Source organism: Phyllostomus hastatus, unplaced genomic scaffold, assembly GCF_019186645.2.
Source record: "Phyllostomus hastatus isolate PE091 unplaced genomic scaffold, TTU_PhHast_1.1 phas_scaffold_78, whole genome shotgun sequence".
In the NCBI taxonomy this organism is placed as follows: domain Eukaryota; kingdom Metazoa; phylum Chordata; class Mammalia; order Chiroptera; family Phyllostomidae; genus Phyllostomus; species Phyllostomus hastatus.
Window position 1 is genome coordinate 98,815,275 of NW_025334041.1, and position 21,035 is coordinate 98,836,309.

General features: G+C 38.1%; 1 protein-coding gene across 1 annotated transcript in view; it reads right to left on the reverse strand.

The window, feature by feature from the left end:
* Nucleotides 1-18,863, reverse strand: part of EML6 (EMAP like 6) — a 96,628-nt gene extending 77,765 nt beyond the window's left edge. Inside the window, exons 1-7 of the mRNA XM_045827295.1 lie at nucleotides 18,611-18,863; nucleotides 16,479-16,691; nucleotides 10,671-10,838; nucleotides 9,614-9,720; nucleotides 5,741-5,859; nucleotides 3,552-3,738; nucleotides 2,976-3,081 (exon numbers count right to left, since the gene is read on the reverse strand). Coding sequence (XP_045683251.1) covers nucleotides 2,976-3,081; nucleotides 3,552-3,738; nucleotides 5,741-5,859; nucleotides 9,614-9,720; nucleotides 10,671-10,838; nucleotides 16,479-16,691; nucleotides 18,611-18,863 — 1,153 coding nt within the window. The remainder of the gene's footprint in view (nucleotides 1-2,975; nucleotides 3,082-3,551; nucleotides 3,739-5,740; nucleotides 5,860-9,613; nucleotides 9,721-10,670; nucleotides 10,839-16,478; nucleotides 16,692-18,610) is intronic.
* Nucleotides 18,864-21,035: the final 2,172 nt, after the last annotated feature.

A 21,035-nucleotide genomic window follows, 5' to 3' on the forward strand; every position in this document is an offset into this window, starting at 1 on the left:
GCCTTAGCTCCCACCTTCCGCAGGTGCCACAGAGACCATGAAGGCCAAGCAGGCCCCACAATTCATCTGCATGTAACTATTCAAGAGATACTAGTGAAAGTTCTTCCTGAATGATCCTGAATATTAGTGCAATTTAAAACTACCTTAGAGAGTATACTGTTAAAACTGAAAGTATTTACATGACTGACTTTTACATGAAACTGTACTTTTAATGCAGAATACATTTCATGTCTAGGGATTTCTTTATTTGCCCAGGAGGAGAATGAGGAGCAGTGACAGAATCAGCTCTTCAGCCTCTTCCTAGAGGATCTGCTTTCTCTGCCCTGGCAATGACCTGCAGGGCTGCCTTCCGAGGGAACGACTTCCAAGTCCACTTCATTTCTTGATCTTTCTTTTATGAAACTACTAAGCCCAGGAGATATGTGAGCACTCAGAAATTCAGAAATCAAGTTTCTGGGTACCAGCTTACTAAGCTGTCTCATAGTTAATGTTTTCAATCAACATTCCACTAATTCCTTTCTCTAAAGGTATTTAAGTAACATGAATTATTTCTTTTAATTCTTCTAAATTAAAAAAAATCAATTCTATGAAAAAACCTAATGATTATTAAATTGTTTATATTATTCTAAATTTCTTGCCACTCTGTTTATGTGCTAAAACACATACTTTTTTCAGATGAAATCAGTGAATAGATGCTATTTTGAGTTCCATTTTTCTTTTACTTAACTTGATACATAGAAATGTGCATGAAATATACATAATCCACATACTTGTTGTTTTGAATTATAGCTTTTATTATATGGTGCCAAATTGTTTGCTAGAATTATTGAGTCAATTTTCAATGCTGTCAAAAACATAAATATATTAGATTCTTTATAATCTAGTACACATTTAGGTTTTATTACTTTCATTTTTGTATTTTAATGGGTGTCTTACAACTCTTCTGGAGCGTACTTATTATTTTCACGCTAAGTATACACGTATGTATCTGCCAGCACACTTAATTTTAGGAAAAGGGCGGTTTCGCTCTTGAGGAGTAGAACTAGGTAAAAATGCAGAAGAAATGTATTTACATATATGGAATAGAGCCATATTTGACCTCGAATTAGGGCTTCTGTTTAGATGCCCTGCTTTATCAAGGACGCACAGCACGCTCACTATAAAACGCACGTCCGTCAAAGTTGTGGAAGTTTAGCATGTTGTACTCACTGATTATTGGGTGTGTTATCTGACCTTTGGACCAGCAGGTGGTATGCCTGGTAGTTCCCTTTCCAGTGGCACTCATGCCTTCTGTACCTCACATGCCCACCAGTGCGCATATACACTGCTTAGCTTGATTATTACTAATTCCAATAACCTTGGAAAGTATAAATGATAGTGACTTAACATCTCAGATGTGTAGTTTAGAGTATGTGAGAATGTGTATGCCATTAAAAAAGACCAAACTACACCATGTTATTGGTTAGAGAATAAAGATAACTGTCACTCAAACATGGTGAAAATGTGAAGTTCTAATAATAATCAAGGAAATCAAGGAAAAGTACACTAAGTGAAACTTTGTTAGTTCACTCATTCATTCACAACATTTTATGAGTAGCTTCTGTGTCCACAGCTCTATATGTGCAGAGGCAAATAGAGGAGCTCTGGCCCCAGTGGCTTACTGCCTGTGACAGGCATGGCGGTTATTGATGCACATGACCACTGCACTGCGGGGCTGTGAGCGGTCCCGCAGAGCAGTGATGACAATGGGTAAAGGGATGTAGGAAAAGGGACACATTGTCTCTCCCTGAGAGAATGGAGGAGAACACTTTCAGCTGGGTCTTATAGGATTGGAGGATTTGAACAGACACATGGCGACAGCATGAGCAAAGGACACAGGCAAAAAGGACAGGAGTGCATTCAGTGCCACTGACAGGTGCACAGAGCAGGGCACGAATGGGTCGGTGGGTGAAAACACTGCAGAGGAAGGCCGGCCAGGTCATGAGAGGCCAAGAATGTGCGGCCACATGAGCAGCCCTGACTCAGACAGCCAGGGGAGTCCCTGTGGTGGGAGGTACCTGTGCTTCCAGGAGACCCCGGAAGTGTGTGGGATGGACTGGAGGAAGTACAGACGGAATCAGAGACCAGCAGCTCAGATGAGAAAGAGCAAGGGTTTGAACAAGGAGAGCAGAGAGGAGGGGCACATGAGAGAGACTGGGCTGTACAGTCGTGGAACTTAATGACCAATATTATATGTATTGTACACGATGAACATTTCATGGAATTTGGCAGAAGGAAATTATAGAATCAGTTTTCTATAGAAAAGTTAAGAAGTTTTTTCTACTGATCTAACTTCTACTATTGGGTTTATGAAACATTTCTAAATAAAAACACCTTTTGTGATAGGTATTTAGTCTCCAATTCTAGCTTAAAGAAATGGCCTCACTCTAAAGAAAATTATATCCATCAGTCAATATTTTTATAGTACTGTGTTCAACTTTTAAATAAAAAAAAATGGAACCTTCAGTTCTAGTTTTCAGTACGAAATTTATGTTCAAAACCCCAGTGTTGTAAAGTGGCCCTTTGCAGAGAACTCGCAGCCCTCACTCTAGTTCTTCGTCATTTAAACCGCAAGTGCTGGTCTCCCACTTATTTGGAGAGTGAAAATTGATGGTCTGAATCACTGCCAGACATTTGCAACTAAGTCTTGCAACAGCAACAGCTGCTCTGGATTTCAAATCACTCGGGCAAACGCGGAACACAGTGCGAGCTCAGGGTAATGACTTGGGAGAGGGGAAATGAGGCAGACAAGGAGAGGATGTGCCATCTAAAGGTGACACTTCTTTGTGAGGTATTAACATATCTGATTTCCAGTCAAAGACTGTGGAGCTGACACACAAACAAATCTCAACTAAATAGGAGGAAGTTAGAAAGAAGGAAAAAACCGCAAGTAAACGCAGAACTGTCTGTCAATGACGAGTGGAGAACAGGCTCACCTGAAAAATCGAGCGTGCACACTCCTCTCTGATGCTGTCCTTTCAGTAGTGACAGGCATTTCAGAGTCTGCGTGTCCCACACATGAATGGCAGCATCTCTTCCGATCTTAAATAACAGGATGAGTGTATTAATTACTTGCATGTTACAGTAAGAATAATTTTGTTCTTTAGAGTCAAATACTGCTCAGCAATAAAAAAACACACATTTCAGGAGTAGGAAGACCCTCGGAAGTCATCTGGGCCAATGCCACTATTTTCCACATAAGGAAACTGAGGCATGAAGCGTCCAAGAAGATTGTTATGGCATCGAGTTAGGTGGGTGCATGGCTCCTAGTCAAGGGACTTTTCAAACCCTAATTCTACTGTCCACTGTCATTCGTTTCTGTCAGTTAGTTCTACCTTTCTCTTCTCAACTCCAGGCAAAATTCCACTTCTTGGTCACAAGGAAGTCTTTTTATGTTGTCATGTACTATCATCTGAGTTCTTTAACCATATCAGTTACTTTTGTAAAGTGGATTCAAAATTAAACTGTCCCTCTCTTTGGCCAGGCCCCCATCTTACAGGAGAGATGCACACCTGCCCAGTGGCCACATAGTCCTTCACCGGATGGATGGTCAGGCTGAGGATGTCGTCATCATGCCCCAGGTACAGCCTCTGGGAGTGCTGCTGCCTGTTGTACACGACAGCAACTGCAGCGATGTGGTAGACCACTTCTCCGGCTTGCGTGTAGAACAGATTGTTCCTACAGTCGTAGCCTCTGTAACTGAAGCACAGGTCCAAGAAATGCACAGCATTTGAATCAACCATGAATGAACAGAGCAGGAGCTGTCAGAAGGCAATGCTAGCATATGGACATGTGCAAGTAGAAACCCCCATATCTTCAGAGCTGCCTAACTTCAGTGAAGGAGTGAAGACTTCTGAGGGCCTGTGACAACTTTCTGAGGGGAAAATGGGTACTGATCATTTTAACGGAATCTGTTTCTAGATCCTCAGCTGCTGTATGTGCTCCTTCTTTAAAGTCTGAGAATACCCCTGTGGTAAGGTGCAGGTTTTCCTCTGCCACCTCTCCTGTCACAATCACCTTCCTTCCACTTTACAAAGTCACTCCTCTCATCCATCTGGAATCTTACCACGGTCTGGAATGTCAAACCTTCCAGGGACACCAAAGCAAAGGGGCAATTCATGATACAACAGTGGATGTTGAAAGTGAACAGCGCCAATGACTGGGTGAGAAGTGCTTCTGCAAGTCAAGTGATTTCTAATTTTTGGCTTTTAACAAAATTAAGAGAGATTTAATCAGATCACTAGACTACATTTTGTGTGATATATCAAAATCATGCTATGTATTTTTGGCCTACAACTCAAGAGGAATATAAAAAAATTGAGTAATGTAGCTATGATTAAACTGCTTCCATTCTCACTGACTTATTTAGGCAAACAAGCTTTCTCAATGCTTATATATCTTAAAAAGTAAAAAATGGGAATAGACTTAATGCTAAACTCTGTCATACTTTACCACTAAGTATGCATATATATGACTATATATCTGAAGTTACTGAAAAATTTCATCTCATCAAAAGAGTGTTTTCCAATAAAATTTTTATGTTTAATAACTGTCTATTAGAATCTGTACTATATTTAGATTGATTTGGTCAGCTGTGTACTACTAATAGTTGTTATAATAATTCAATCTAGAAAAAAATTGTTAACATTTAGAGCAGTACTGTGCAATAGAAATATTATGTGAGCCACATAAGTAATTTAAAATTTCTAATGGCCATGGTAAAAGGTAAAAATAGATGGAATTTATTTTGCGAACATTTAACCTAATGTTTCTAAACATTGTCATGTCTACATGTAATGATATAAAACATTTTAATGAGATGCAGTACATTTTTTTCATGTTAAATCTTTGAAACCTGGTGCGTGTTTTACACACACAGCACATCTTACTCCAAACCAGCCACATTTCAAGTGGGCAGTGGACAGATACCACCCTGGACAGTGGAGAGAAGCACAAGGTTACAGGGAATGCAATTTAAATTGAACCTGTAGACATTTCTGAACCTACAGCAGAAGGTATGATAGAGTAATCAATAAAAGACTTTCAATCATAAAAAAATACTACACCAGGGTAAAATTCTGTGGGAGAAGTAAAATAAAAATGAGTTCAAGAAGAAATGTGAGTGATGTAAAATTTCCTACTTTTACAGAAGCACTGGTTCACATATTTCTTAAATCGATGATGGTGGGATTCGAATGTCTGTGGCATTTATGTTGCACTGCTTCCATTTAAATCAGTGATGTATTTATAAAACACTAGATAATATATTCTTCATAACCATTTATACTTTTGCTGAGTACTTTCAGATTTCAACTTAAAGTTTGGAAGGCCATATGTAATTCTCAACATCTGAAATGATTTAAGGCACATGCTATTTGAAGAAAACCTCGTCTTGTTGGAGCCCCACACAACAGAGCAGCAGCTGCAGGGGTAAAGGAAGCAGTGGTGGTGGACAGAGTACGGTGAAGTAACAATGAGCTGCGGTAGCACACACATCACCCAAGTACAGAAAGCATGAAAACATCGAGGTGCACACACTGTGATGGCCACAGACCACCGGCTGAGAAAACTGGGCACAGCATAATGGCGAAGATACTAATCACAGGTACGTGCGAACAGGAGAGAGGAGCCAGCTGAGTGGGAAAGCACAGGGAAGGGCACGTCCTCAGCCCAGCAATAAGGCTGGGGACAGGCCACCCACCCGTGTATGAACTGGAGTTTCAAGCTGTCCTCAGGAGCCTTTTCTCGTTTGAGGAAGGGCACTGCATGGTTTTTCTCTTTACTTTGTTGCTTTAGCTGAGGTAGATCTTCTTTGTAAACCTAAAAGTGTAACAGATATATTTAATTGAGACTCTTTTCTACAGGTTTTAGAAACAGTATCTTGACATTGTCAGGGAACCTTTAATTATAAGAAATCATGTTTTGAAAACATGAGGCTAAAAAAAGGTCACAAGACACAAAGAAGGTCATCATGTAATGACAAAGGGGTCATTTCTACAAGATATAACAATTATAAATATTTATGCCCCCAACACCAGAGCACCTAAATATATAAAGCACATACTAAAGAGAACTAAAAGGAGAAATAAACATTAATACAGTAATAGTTGGGGCTATAATATCCCACTCTCAACAGCCAGGCAGAGAATCAATAATGAAACAGGAGATTTGAACAGCAGAAATCAAATGATCTAACAGACATATATGAGGGGGGAACCAAAATTCTAGAATTATCTTCTGGAAGGTGGCCGCCCCCTCTGTATTACAGGCTTCTCCCACAAGGTGAGTGTTCTAGGAACCCATCTGTACCAGCCGGCATTATTGTGAGAGACTGCATTTGGATTCAGATAATTTTTTTCAAGACTTTCAGCACATTTGCACATTTCATGATGGGTGATTTAGGAGCACACCTGCCGGCACCAGGCTGAGTGTTCAGCAGTTTTTGACCAAAAACAGCATGACCCCTGTGCTCCACACCCCCTCCACCTGATCTCACCCCAAGCAACTTGTTTTTGTTTCCCCAGATGAAAAAAGTCCTTAAACAGAAACATTTTGCTGATGTAGAAGAGAAGAAACGAAAAACGGCAGAAGCACAAAAAGACATCAAAATTGACAAGTTCAAAACTGTTTTGAGCAGTGGAAAAAAAAGTCTCAATAGGTGTACTGCACCAAATGGAGAGTACTTTGAAGGTGACTGAAGTTTAAACATGTAAGAATAAATACACAATTTTTTATAAATAAACTCTGGGTTTTTTGGTCCCCTCTTATAGAGAATATTCCATACAACAGCTGCAGAATACATGTCTTCTCAAGTGCACATGAAACATTTTCCAGGATAGCTCATATGTCAGAGAAAAAAACCATTCTCAACAAATTCAAGTAGAAATTATATCAGGTATCTTTTCCAACCATTATGGTATGAAAGCTGGGAAATAACACATAGGTGGAAATTAAACAACTTATTTGAACAACCAATGGATCAGAGAAGAAATCAAAAGGGAAATCAAAAATATCTTGAGACAAATAAAAATTGAAACAACACTCTAAAATTTATGAGATATTGGAAAATCGGTTCTAAAAGGAAAGAAAGTTTATAGACATAAATGTATATATTAAAATAAGGAAAAGATCTCAAATAAAAACAACCTAACGTTATACCTTCAGGAACTAGAAAAAGAAGAATAAACTAAGCCCAAAATTAGTAGAGGAAAGGAAACAATAAAGATTAGAACAGAAGTAAATGAAATAGAGATCAGGAAAACAATAGAAAAGATTAACAAAACTAAAAGTTGGTTCTTCAAAAAGATAAACAAAATTTAGAACACCAGACCTGATGTCAAATTTTACTCTCTTTTAATGAACAAAATGAACAAAAGGTATCTTTTAAATTATTGGGGGCTAAAATAATTCTTTTTTTCTTAATTTGCTATTATGTTTTATAAGTAATTTATATCCAGAAAAATATGGCATTAGTTTTCTAGTAAGTAATAAATTATCAAAGATATCAATAAAATAGAAATAACATTATTTTTCTTTTAAAGCAAAAATAATCTCTTGATGATTCTGACATTTGCAAAAGTTGGACCTCAAGTGTCCACATTTGGAACTGTTTTCTTTTCATGGACTCATGCATCTTGACAGTCAGACTCTGAGCTGTAGAGCGAAAGGTCCCAGTCTAACTCAGGACCTAAAATATGTTGCTGACTGAGAGAACACTTCCTACACTTTAAAATTAAAGGTACAAAAATCAATCTTTCACTTACCATGTACTTAAGCCCTACTACCAAGTATATCAATTTAACACATTGAAAATTAAATATAATCTATTAATAATTTCTCATCTTCATAAAAGGAAAGTGTTCATTTGATGAAACCACATTACTAAAAATATGAAATATTATTTAAAAAGTCCCTGTTTAGCATTTGACTGAAAACCTCTTTTGAAAAAGGAAGTCAGAAAATATCTCAAAAATGTTCTATGACAGGTACAATGAACTAAGCTTTTAAAATCTAAAGATAACTACTCATCTCAATTCATGATGTGTTTGTCAGCTCACCAACTGCTCTAGAGCACTGAGTTCTAGTCTTGGAATTTCTACTGCTTATTTGAACAGTCACAACGTCTGTGGGCCTCAAATCCCCACCTGGTGGAGAGAATAAAAATCCCTGCTGAGGGATACCTCAGGAAAATTGTGAATGTAAATCGAATAACATAGGTGAAAGCTTTGGAAAACAAGATGTCAGGGAGAATATATGAACCCTAGGCACAGGTTTCAATACAATTATGACTTTGCATTCTTTTACTAGCATCATTTTCTTAAATACAAACTTCCCAACCAAAGAAAAACATTTCTTTCCTCCCAGATCTTTTGTTCATTTTGCTTAAATTCCATTTCTCCCCGATATTAAGGCACAATACTGTACAGTGTTTGTGTGGTATTTCCACCTTAATAATATCTTTTCAAAGCCTTATCTTTAGTTTTATTGCATTGCACCAATACACAAACTGATGTAGTCTTGTAGTTCAACCAAGGCATCAGTTGAGTGGCATTTTTACTGATAAAATTTTTCAAACACTGAATCAATGAGTGATATTTATGGGCTGAAAAAAATATCATCTGAAAATCAGTAAATTCAGTGCCTATATGGAGGCAAAGCCCAGCAGTTAAAATGTGTGCTTTGGAGAGAAGCCCAGATCTGCATTCTTAGGCAGCTGATGAGGAAGTAGGCAAATCAGTTACCCTCCCAGGGTTATCGTGGGATTGAATTGGGTGTATGTAAATCACAGGATCTGGCCCCATGGAGACCCTCCATGGGTGGCAGCTGTCACAGGCCTATCTGGTAGGTCTCCTCGGGCAATACTGACAGCTGCTGTGTCTGAAACCAGAAATCTTACTCACTCAACGTTCATGTACAGGATCTGCTGCACGTACCTTTGTTAAACGACAAGGAAAAAAACAGAATTCCTGTAGTTATTGTGATACAAGGAGACATGTGTTCAGATTCCCCTAAGGATTGATCTGTTTAATGTTAAATAAAATGTCTACTTTCAAAATATTAGGACCCAATTTGGATATAATTGCCCAACTTTTATACTAGAGATAATTTCTGACTGGAGAGAGAATGTGCACTATATTTGGGCTTTTACTTTAATCATATGGATAATCGTCTCCATCGGTTAAGAAACAACCATGGCTCCAGGATGACCTATTCTGTAAAGAAAATACATGATTCAATGATCTTCTAAGAGAATATAAAATCTAGTAGCTTACATGCACATTTTTTCCTCAAAAAAATATCTTAAAGTTTTAGGTGCTAGGGAGGCAAAAACCCCCAAATGTCATTCAGTTTCAAAACCTTTAATGTTACTCCTTTCCACTTAAAAATATTTTAAAGAATATAATTAGGTAAATGCCATATTTTTAACCTGTATTTAAAGACAAGAAGTATGCAATTGTCCTTATATTTGTCCTGATTATGCTCTGCCTAAGTGCCGGCCATTTTTTGTCCGTGTCCAACTCCAGTGAGATTCTGGGTTATGAGACCTTTGCTCTGAGGCTGCCTGCTTACTGACCTGGCGATCATAATTGATTTGAGTTTCTTGTTCAATATCGGAGTCCAACTCCGGCACGTCGGATAAATCTGAATCAGATTCTTCACTGTAGGAATCAGTGCCTCCTTCTGTAGAAACACAACCCACAAGAATTGAGCAAACATTCTGAGACTCTAAAGAACTAAACATTTTATTTTTAATATTTCCTTTTTTCTGTCCTTCAAAGTAAATAAAAATAACCACCCCAGTTATCATTCAACGTAAATCCTTAAAACATCTCTTTTTTTTCTTTTATCATTTGGTTAAGTTTAGCATACCCCTCCCCCCTCCAGGGGCACTGATGCACTAGAACAATTTCCCCCCCGGAACCATTTCCACAATTCTATTACATCACAGATTTTTGAGTTTTAAATCTTGTCTTGGAAGGGGGAGAAAAGGCAGGTTTTACCAAGGACAGGGCTGGTACAAAAGAAAATTCAACCACTTATTTCAATAGAGACCCTCTTTAGCCTGTTAACATGCCCACTGAGTGTCAGTAATTGTCATGGTCACGGTTGCTGCAGAACCCCTCCCAATAAAAACCTTTTGCACTTAGGGTTTCATTTTATTGCCTGATCATTCCTGCTGATATCCCAATAAATAAAAAGATTACACACCCATTGGACTGGAATACATTGGCCCACATTGTGGACCATTCTTTGAAACCCATTCTGGAGGCAACTTCTATTCCAGCAGTTACCCTGTCACCCCACATCCTGACCGAGCAGACCTTCTGTCCATCACAATCATTCTAAGGAGGCTGAAACGTATGCATTAAAGTATCTTCAGTGGTTAATTCACATAAACCTTAGACTTTCAACTTGAATTTGGTATAAGCAAGATCCTTCAAAGGAAATTAACTAATGGACCCATATTCATCTTCAAAGCTTCCCTTGCTCTTTTTAACTTGAAAATGTACTATAGGAATGACCTTTTCAAAATTGCTTTAACTTTTTACCTCCAGAAGAGATGTTAGAACATTGTTTGAAACTTTCATTGAAAAATAAACAGATGTTGGAAAAATCATTACTGGCTTTACCCTGGGGTGCGGTTTCCAGCAGGCCATTGCTGACACCTTCTGGAATGAACCTCCACTGGAACACGGAGTGGTCAGCCCCTCCGGTGCTCACCACCCACTGGCAGTCATGAGACCAGCGGACATTCGTGACGTGTGCAGAGTGGCCCACGTACTTTCTAAATTTGGCTCCTGAAGATATTTTTTTAAGAAGATTAGTTACACAAAAAATAAAATTTATTGCTTAGAAAATTACATTCCTATTCATGTGGAGGAGAAAAATCTTTAAATATATCACAAAATAATCTACAGTATTACATATCATAACAAATAAGCAAATGCTCCAAAAATATTGCAATTATCCCAGTATGGATTAAGCTAAAAATGAGCCGTAAACCCTGACACATGTGGCTCAATTGGTTGGGCATCGTCCTACAAAGAGAAAGGCCACTGGTTCAATTCCTGGTCAGGGCACATGCCTGGGTTGCGGGTTCAGTCCCCAACTGGGTACTGTACAAGAGGTAACCAATCAATGTTTCTCTCTCACATTGATGTTTCTCTCTTCTCTCTCTCTCTCCCTTCCCCCCTTTCTAAAAGTAAGTGAATAAATAAAATCTTTAAAAATGGGTCTTAAGCCCTGTAGCTAAAGACACATCCAAACCTATTCCAAATAATGCCTACTGCTTCATGATTCTGAAAATAAATGCTAAAGAATGAATACCTTATACATTCTTATTTAAATACTAGATAAAATGGGCAGTCCTCACAACTGGGAAACAGAAAATAATTCTGTTGGAAAAAGTCAAATTACTGTTTGGGGTCATGTAGATGTACATTTGGAAGAATGACATTTTTTTTTTCTCTGAAATTGATTGCTTTACTCAGTAAACATCATCCCCAGGTAGTGAATTCAACAGAAAAACTAATTTGAACTTATACCTGTGGTTGAACTACTGCAGTAAAGTCTTCAGGGCACTGTTGGTAGCCAACAGCATAAAGGCACTCATGAAAACAAGAGGGTCCACCTTGTCCAGTGGAGATTGGATACTCCGAAGACTATGGGAGATTTCAGGGGGCCAGCAAGCACCCATCTCTCCTTCAGAAATACTTCTACCTTTAATAGTCACTCTTTGGGGAAAAAGGCTTTCAGTTCCAAGTATCACATTTAAATATTAAACACCCACTAGGGCCCCAGATGGTCTGCGAACCAAAGGGTCACGGGTTCGATTCCCAGTCAGGGCACATGCCTGGGTGGTGGGGCAGATCCCTAGCTGGGGGTGCACAAGAGGCAACCACACATTGATGTTTCTCTCCCTCTGTTTCTTTCTCCCTTCCCCTTACTTTAAAACTAAATAAATAAAATCTTAAAAAAAAATAAATAACTACCCACTAGAGAGGTAAGGATTTAGATTTAAATGAAGGTGAAAATGATGGCTACATGTCCCTTTCCTGAGAGCAGGTTCTAACCAGGTGAGGTCCTATTACATTAGGGCCTCCGAAAAAAAGTCTGGGGGGTGCTGCCTTAGAGGGACAGGAAGGCTTTGGAGCTCAAAAGCAACCTTGCCTATTTCAAAGAGTTGCCTAAACCAGTTTTGGTAATTTCATAACGTCAAACAGGTTCCAACTAAGCTCAGTTGGAAATGCTGGCTGATGATAATTCAATAATTAGGAAGCAAAGTCTATTCTTTCCTTATCTCTATAGATCTTGTTGGGGTATCCTTTCTTGCCCTGACCTTTATACCTTCCTCAGAGATCATTTAACCTGTCTCTTTGCAGTGGTTCAAAAATATGCTCACAATTAAAAAAGCAAAAGCCAAACTCATAAAAACAGTAGGTCTGTAGTTAACTAGAGGCTTGGAGGTGGGAGAAATGAGGAGACCTTGGTCAAAGGGTACACTTTCAGTTATAAAATGAATAAATTTGGGGAATCTAATGTCCAGCATTGGGACTATAGTTAACAACACTGTATTGTACACTTGGCAGTTGCTAAGAGAGTAGATCTTGAATGCTCTTGCCATACATACAAAGACAAGGTAACTAAGTACAGTGATAGATGGGTTAACTAACCTTAAAGGAGTAACCATTTCACAATACATTCATGCAGGAAATCACTGTACACCTTAAACATCCACAATGTCATTTGTTAATTATATCTCAAAGAATCGAGAAAAAAGAAATATGTCCACAAATTCTTTAATACAAATCCATATGAACAGACTATGGCACAAGTGAAGATTTGTGACAAACAAGAGGAGGTCAGACAACAAAGAGCACTGCAGACTCCTCCTGGCTCTTTCTTGGGTCTCTTGATATCATGTGCTAAGGCCATTCAAGCACCCCATGGAGAGGCTCACGTGGGAAGGAACCGAGGCCTCCAGCCAACAGCCACGTGGGTGAGCTGTCTTGGAAGTGGACCCCCGCCTCAGTCTAGCCTTTGGTTGAGAGGCCTCATGACAGACCTCAAGCTAGAATCATGCAGCTAAGCTGGTCCTGAATCCCTGAGCCCCGGAAACTGTGAGTTAATAAATGTGGGTTGATTTAAGCTGTTGAATTTGGTGGGGAGAGGAGTCTGTTATGCAGCAGCAGGTAATGAATATACACTTGGTAGGCTGGAACTAAAACCTGCAAAGGCACTGGTGTCATTCATATTTAGGTCTCTCTCTGATCTTTTTTCTTCTCCTTTCTTTCTCTTTCCTTTTTCCTCTTTCTTTCTCTCTCTCCTTTTCTCCCCTCTCCAGGCACACTGGCTTCTTCACCATTTCTTAAATATGCCAGGCACTCTTTTCTGTCTTTAAGCCTTTGCACTTGCTGTTCCCTGTCTGGGATGCTCTTTCCCTGAAAACTTGAATGGCTGGTCCCCTCACCTCCTTCAGGTTTCTAGTCAGATGGAACCTTATCAGTGACCTTGTTGACTGCCCTATTTAGAGCAGCAACACTAGACCCTGACTGGGTAGCTCAGTTGATTCGAGTGTCGTCCTGATATGCCAAGTTTGCAGGTTCAATCCCTAGTCAAGGCTCAAACAAGAAACAACTAATGAATGCATAAATAAGTAGAACAACAAACTGATGTCTCTATGTATCTCTAAAATCAATAAATAATTTTTTTAAATATTTAAAGTAGCAACATTATGCAGCCTGACTTGAGTACTCTAATCCCATTGCTTGCTTTATTTTTCTTCATAGCACGTCTCACCATCAGACATGTTCCTATTTTATTTATCAACTGTCCCCTGAGAAGAACCAAAAGCTCAGCGAGGGCATGGATTTGTGCTGATTTTATTGACTGATGTACCTCCAGCCTCTAAAACAGCACTTAACACATATTTATTGAACAAATGAAGGCCATGTCCATCTCCTCCAAGGCTTTCTTGGAACACTGAGTGACTTTACAAGGCCTCTCTTTTTCCTCCAAACCGCCAGGAATGCTCATGCCTCAGCCCTCATCAAGGGAACTTGAACTTACCATGGACAAAACAGACTGATGAACTCCCCTTCATCACCTACTCTTATACTCCCCCAAATGACATACGCAGAGACAAAACCTGTCCCTTTCTCGTTCTCTCATCTCTATAAAAATGGTGCCACTATCCACACCTTTGCTCCAGCCCAAAACTTAGGGGTCACGCTCGGTTCCTCTCTTTCCTTCCACCCTAACCCTAACCCTAACCCTAACCCCACACCCAACCCATCAGCAAGACCCTCAGCTCTACCATGATACTGTTTCCTAGTCTCAGCCACCTCTCTTTGCACCTGTTCCTAACACCTTTGTCTAGGCTACATCATCTCTTACCTGGACTCTCACAATAATCTTCCCACTCAAAGCCTCCTCTACCCTAATCTATCCCACGCAATATCAAAGCCGGCTTTTAAAAACTGAAATAAGGTCACATTATGCCTCCATTTTAAACACTCAGTAGTGTTCCACTGCACTTGGACTAAGACCCAAGTCTCAAACAGAGGTGACAAGCATGGTCCCCACCGCTGTCCCCAGCCTCCCAGCACACCACTCTCTCCTCACTCATCATACTCTCGCCACACTGGCCCGCCTGTGCCTGCGCTGAGCGACAGAAACGATCCTGTCTGTGCTGTCTGCACACCTTGTCATGGCCATCAGCCTCTGCTCCTGTCTTGCTGTTCACAGGTTCAAAAGTGAACGCTGTCACTGGTGCCAGAGGTGACAGGGAGACAGGTTCCACCAACTTATTATTTCCACCAAGAAGTCTTGTACAAACATGCCTGGCAATAGTTTTAGCATAAAAAGGCCACAAAAGCCTGAATGTCCCTGAGGCAAATTGCAAGATTTATAAACCACAAGTCATGAAAAGTAGAACAAGTCAATTTGCTATGAGGACATGGAAACTCCTGCGGATCCCTGGGGTAGATTTTATGACTCTCACCATTGTTGTCACTGGCTGTCCACCTCTCTTCATTCATCCAGACATCCCTGTGTGCCTTCAGCCTCAGGGCTGTTCTACACAGTGTCTCACTTTGACTGACGGCATTACTCACAACCTTCTCCCACCTCCCCCGACCCTCCTATTCTAATTACCTAACCCAAGATCTACCTTTTCATTGCTGTTGTCCTGACCCAAGTTCACCCTACAAGGTTTGGTGATGTAAAGGAGAGATCAACTGTCATTGAGTTAACTCCCTTCCCAAGTCCTAACAGTTGTGAGCTATAGTGTTGCTTCTGACTCCAGTGACATTTCTTCTGAATCCCCAGATGGCTTCTGGTTGCCCAACTTGCCTTCTGTAAGTACATTACTCAATCTAACAAGATACGCTCTCATACTCAAAAGACCCATCAGGCAGAGAGAGTATGAATTTGGCACAGTGAGGTCATTTCATGCAAGTATTTTAAAACTGATAGCCCTTTTGTTAAGTGTAAGGGATGGTGGTTTTGCTGTGTATTTTCTGTTCAATTTTATATACTGTAACTGCCATTGCTTCAAAACTGCCACTTAGCTCAAAATGACTTTCTGATTACATTTTCAATCCCTGTTTCCTTGCTTAATCTAAAAATCGCTCAAGTGAACGAGTTTTCAGGCAGCAGCATGTCCCTACTGATTACTTTCCCGAGATCAGATTTTTAGGCCGAAGTCTGGGAGTCTCTGAAAGCCTGTGTATGGGCTTTGCCTAAACTTGCAAAGGAAGAAGATGAGGTCATAACAATTGGTTAATTCAGTTACATTCTGCAAAGCCTGAAAGTGCCACAAAAATTGATTTAACACAATTTAACAATAAAAGTAATAAAACAACAAAATGCAAAGGCAGAGATGGTTGTTTAGAAACAACTTCTCTCTAAAAAATATACCACTTATATAAATCTGGTTTGCAAAATCAGCGTTATGACAAAGGGTCCATCAACTGTATTATCTGAAAGAGCAACCTCTTTCTGATTCTATTTTAAATGTGGCTAAACAAATTTGCTTTGCTTTTCCATGTATAATCACAATCAGCTATGGAGCATACAAATTTTAATTATAATATTTTGATGTAATATATAATTAAATTATGTAATTTATACATTAAATTACATCAATATAAATAAAATAGGACTTGTTTAAAATGTGAAACATGAGGCTTATGAATCACAAAATGGTGAGTATAAACTCTGTTAACAAATTCTGACTTAAATTTGCAAAACCTCACATTTTAGAATGTCAAAAATATACATCGAGAATACATTCTATTTAAAAGTGTTCAAGAGCAGTAGAAATACAAAGATAAAATTAATAGTGTGCAGGAATAGACACCAAGAAAATAAGCCTTAGTTACACTGCATATGCATGCTGAGATAAGTCTAAATGAAACATCCGTTTGGGGCCTTACCTTTCTTGAGACAAGGAAACTTAAACAATTTAACCAGTCCAAAATCATCTCCAGACACCAGCACTGAGCTGCTGTAGTTCGCATCCACTGAGTTGATGTCATTGATATCAGTGTATTTTGGCCAGATTCCACTCACTTCTGGGCCTTTCACACAGGTCCAGGAGGCCCAGGGGACCCCCTTGATTTCTTCTTTACTTGTTGAAGGCTTCCCAGCTGAAAATAACCAATAAACATTAACACATTGTTAATAAAAGGAATATTCTAATTTGCTGCATTTACTTTTCTTATAAAGGCCTAAAACCTTTGTTTGTTAAAAAAAAAAACTTCTGTAAAACAAGGAAACTATAGATTCCATGTCTTTACCTAAATGATTTTTATTTACCAGCAAGGTTTAAGGGAAGTACATACTCAAAACTCAGACATAAGGAGAAGAAAAAGAAAAGTATCATTGTACCAAATGGAATAACTCAAACTATTAATAGTCACTTGAGCTTAATTAACTACACATGATATTATCTTTCATATAATTATGAAATGACTTATATCCTATTTAGTCACCATCATTTTGCCAGATTTTGTAAAAGTTTATGCTTAAACTTTTCATAATTTCAGGAACTGCAGAAGTGATTTTTTAAAAAGTTCAGGCTCAATAAATTGGTGGAAAAAATGAATATATTTTCATTATTTAAATTGAAAAGTGCTAGATTAGAATATACCAAATTTTGATAAAACATATGTAGTTCATTGGGGAAAATAGCACTGACAGTTGTGTTAGGGGTGTTCTTTCATGTACAGCAGGGTGCCCAGGCTCCAGCAGTGGTGGGTGTCTCCAGGGAACAAAGGAGGAAGAGTACAGAGAAAGAAATGCTTGGGGAAATGCTTAGCCATATACTATTTTAAAACAAGTAAGTGTATTACCTTATATTCTCCCCCTCAAAATAAAGAAATTATTTTTAAACAACGAATCTGTGATAATGATGCTCTTATATATTACTGGTGCATTATCAAATTGGCACCCAGATGTCCTGAACTCTACCAGTGTTACATAAAATTCATTCATAAAATTCACAGAATCAGAGAGTTTATGGTTGGATCACAGTGTTTGATCCACTGTTCCTGCTTCGGAGAACACAGGGCAAGGAGCTCAGAAGAGAAAATCTGACCTGTACGAAGATATGTGCAGCTGCACTGTCTACACCAGCAAAGAAAGTAGAAATAAGCCCAAATGTTCAACAATAGGAGAATGAGAAAGCAAATTATTATATTACTACTCTGCAGGATATTATTTTGTTATTGTAAATGGCAAAATGTGTTCCATATTTTTTACATATGGGCAAGATGCATGAAATAATATCATGCAAAAAAAGTAGACACAAAAAAATTTGTACCTAGTAATGGTGCATAAATCAAATAGGGCAGAGACTTTAAAAAGTTAAAGTTATATGTTACACATTATTTTATGTTAAGATTAATTGTTCAATGAATTTCAAAAATTTCAGATAAACTGTTATTTGAGGTCAAGATTCATGTTAAATATTAAAGTTTTCCACTTACATTAAAAAATCATAAAGATTATAATACAGAAATCTGTCTTTTATTTATGACAGTTTAGTATCATCAACTGAATGTTACTGATGAGTTTTAGATAAGTCAGATGAATTTCTTAAAAAGTTACAGTGAGGGGTTACAAATGAAATGTATTTGTAAAATTCCATTAGTATATTTCACCAAATAATCAATTACTACGGGCCTCCACTTATGAAGAACACAGATTTGAGACTAAAGCAATCACAGTAAATAAAAAAATGTGTCTCAAATCTTTAATAATTTTAGTATTTTTTCCTTTTTCTTATCTTTAAGCATTCTTTGTGTATATCCTTTTTCATTATAATGACTGCAAGTATTCATACCCAGTTGATGCCTTTTCATTATATTCAAGGTCTCTCTTATGGTGCAGTAATTTTTTATTTGAATGTGTTCCAATTCATTAACCTCTTCTTTGAGAGTCTGTGATTTGAGGGTCTTTTTTCAGAAAACATTCCTTGCCCTGCAGCGATGACAACATTCTCATATTTTCTTCATGTGGTTCAGAGTTTTGCTCTCCCCAAACATCTGATGCCTGCATAACTTACATGGCATTTTGTAGAAAAGTCGCTCTCCTGCACCATCATTCGTCTGCAAGTATTTGCTATCCAGAGACCAGTCAATGTGCGTGATAAAGCTAAGGGACTTGTTGCATTCTCCGATTTTCTTATACCTCTGGGCGACCGCGTAGATGTCTACGGGGCCATCATTAGATCCCACTGCGAGATAAGAGCCGTCTGGAGAAAATTTCATTTCATGAATGACTTCTTTTCGGTCTTTGATATGAACCACTTCTGTCATATCTCTGTAAGAATAAAAATGAAAGTGATAAGCAGCAAATCTAGAAACAGAAACCCCAAGTCAGGTATGAAAGCATATGTACCAGAGAAAAAATTGTTTTTAGAGGGAGAAAATACTTGTGAGAATTAGAGAATTCACTTTAAATATAAAATATTACCATATTTTGTCTTGTATAATACACACATTTTTGCCTAAGATTTTTATGAAAAATAAGGATGCACATTATACATGGGTAATGCTAATCTGGTATCTATATAAATTTTTTTTTGTTGTTGTTCAAGTATAGTTGTCTCCATTTCCCCACCACCACCCTCCCCTGACCCACCCACCCTGACCTCCCACCATCAATCCTTCCCCTTTTTGGCTTTGTCCATGGGTCCTTTATACATGTTCCTTGATGACCCTTTTCCTTCTTTTCCCCATTATCCCCCTTCCCCTCCCTATATAAATGTGTATTTTTTAGATTTTATTTATTTATTTTTAGAGAGAGGGGAAGGGAGGGAAAAAGAGAGAGAAACATCAATGTATGCCTGCGTCTCTCGCACCCCCTACCAGGGACCCAGTTTGCAACCCAGGCATGTGCCCTGACTGGGAATCCAACCCACAACCCTTTGTTTGGCAGGCTGGTACTCAATCCACTGAGCCACACTAACCACGGCCCTATATAAATGTTCTGAATTCTTTTATTCATATTTATGTGCTAAAATTGTAACTCTAGAAAGCAATAACAATATCTGTATGCAAAATAATATCCTGGAATACAATAATTGGTTTTGTTTCTAAATATAAATAAATAAATAAATAAACAAATAAATAAATAATTGAATTGAAAAAAATAAAGTGAAAGATTTTTGTTCCTGAAAGTTTGAGCCAAAAACATGGGTGTGCATTATATACAGTAAAATATAATATTAAAAGTTTATGACCAATTTAGGAAAAATTTATACTATTTAAAATAATGCTTTAGGCTCCCAAAGTAAAAACCAAAACATTTTAATGAAATGCATATTTGCTTTCATGTTCAATTATATATTATTTTTCTAAAAATTTTTTGTTAAAAAAATTGGGGTTTGTAAAATTGTTTTAAAATATGTCACGGAAAAACAGCTATATCAAGGTTACTATACACCTTTTCATATTTTAAGGACAAAAAAACTGCTTACCACTTATTGCTATAAGAGGAGCAAGTCCAAAAACCAGAAGAGGAAAATTACTTTTTTTCATGCTAAATTGTTATGGGATTATTTAACTTTCACTATGAAAGGTCAATAATGTATATATCGAATCACCAGAATATCCTATATCCTTTCTGGTCAGATTCTGGTAAGAATTTCTGCCTTCATTTGAAAGCTCGCTGAGGGTTTTTCTACAACTATGAGACAAGATGATGATTGACAGGTCCCCTGAGCTAGTAGTGATGCCTCCATCAACTCCAAAACAAACTGAATGCATAAATAATGCCAAATATTTGCTCCACATAATTCCTCACACCTGCTATCATTTATCAATAGCACGACAGTTTACTACAATGTAATAAAATAGGTATGAGGGCATTTTTTCTTTTTGGCTTGGAAAATCCATTAAAAAGAAAAGAAAATCTGGTCATCAGCCATCTTTCCACCCATCACTAAGCAGAGAAAGAAAACCTTGCCCACCAATTTGGTAATAAGTTATGTGTGGCTGGTAATGAGAATCCAGTGTAATAAACTGTGCCAAAAGCATTTTTCAAAGCTATACAGAATTTCTCTGGGCAAAACCTTCCATATCTAATTTCTGGCTGCATTTCCTTTCTGTAATCACAAAATGGATGAGCCAAATGAACATCTAATGAGTTCAGAGGAATAATAAGGATGGATCATAATTTTTATCTTTAGAAATTGCATAGGACATTAAAAAGTATGAAATGTTCTATTTTACTGTCAATTGTGGGTGGAAGAAATCTTTTACTCAAGTTCACCTCTAAAAATCTGGTGCTGTTGGAGGCTGCTTTATTCTCTCTTCCTCTTTTCTTGGTTTTCCACAAGCATAGAACCCCTTATCTGAACCCTTGGGACCCGATGAGCTTGGGAATTCATTATTCATTAGATTTTTTTTAAAGTTCACATACTATATGTTATGTAATATCACCAGTAGGGGCTGGGGCAGCACCCTGTATTAAACACATTAATATTT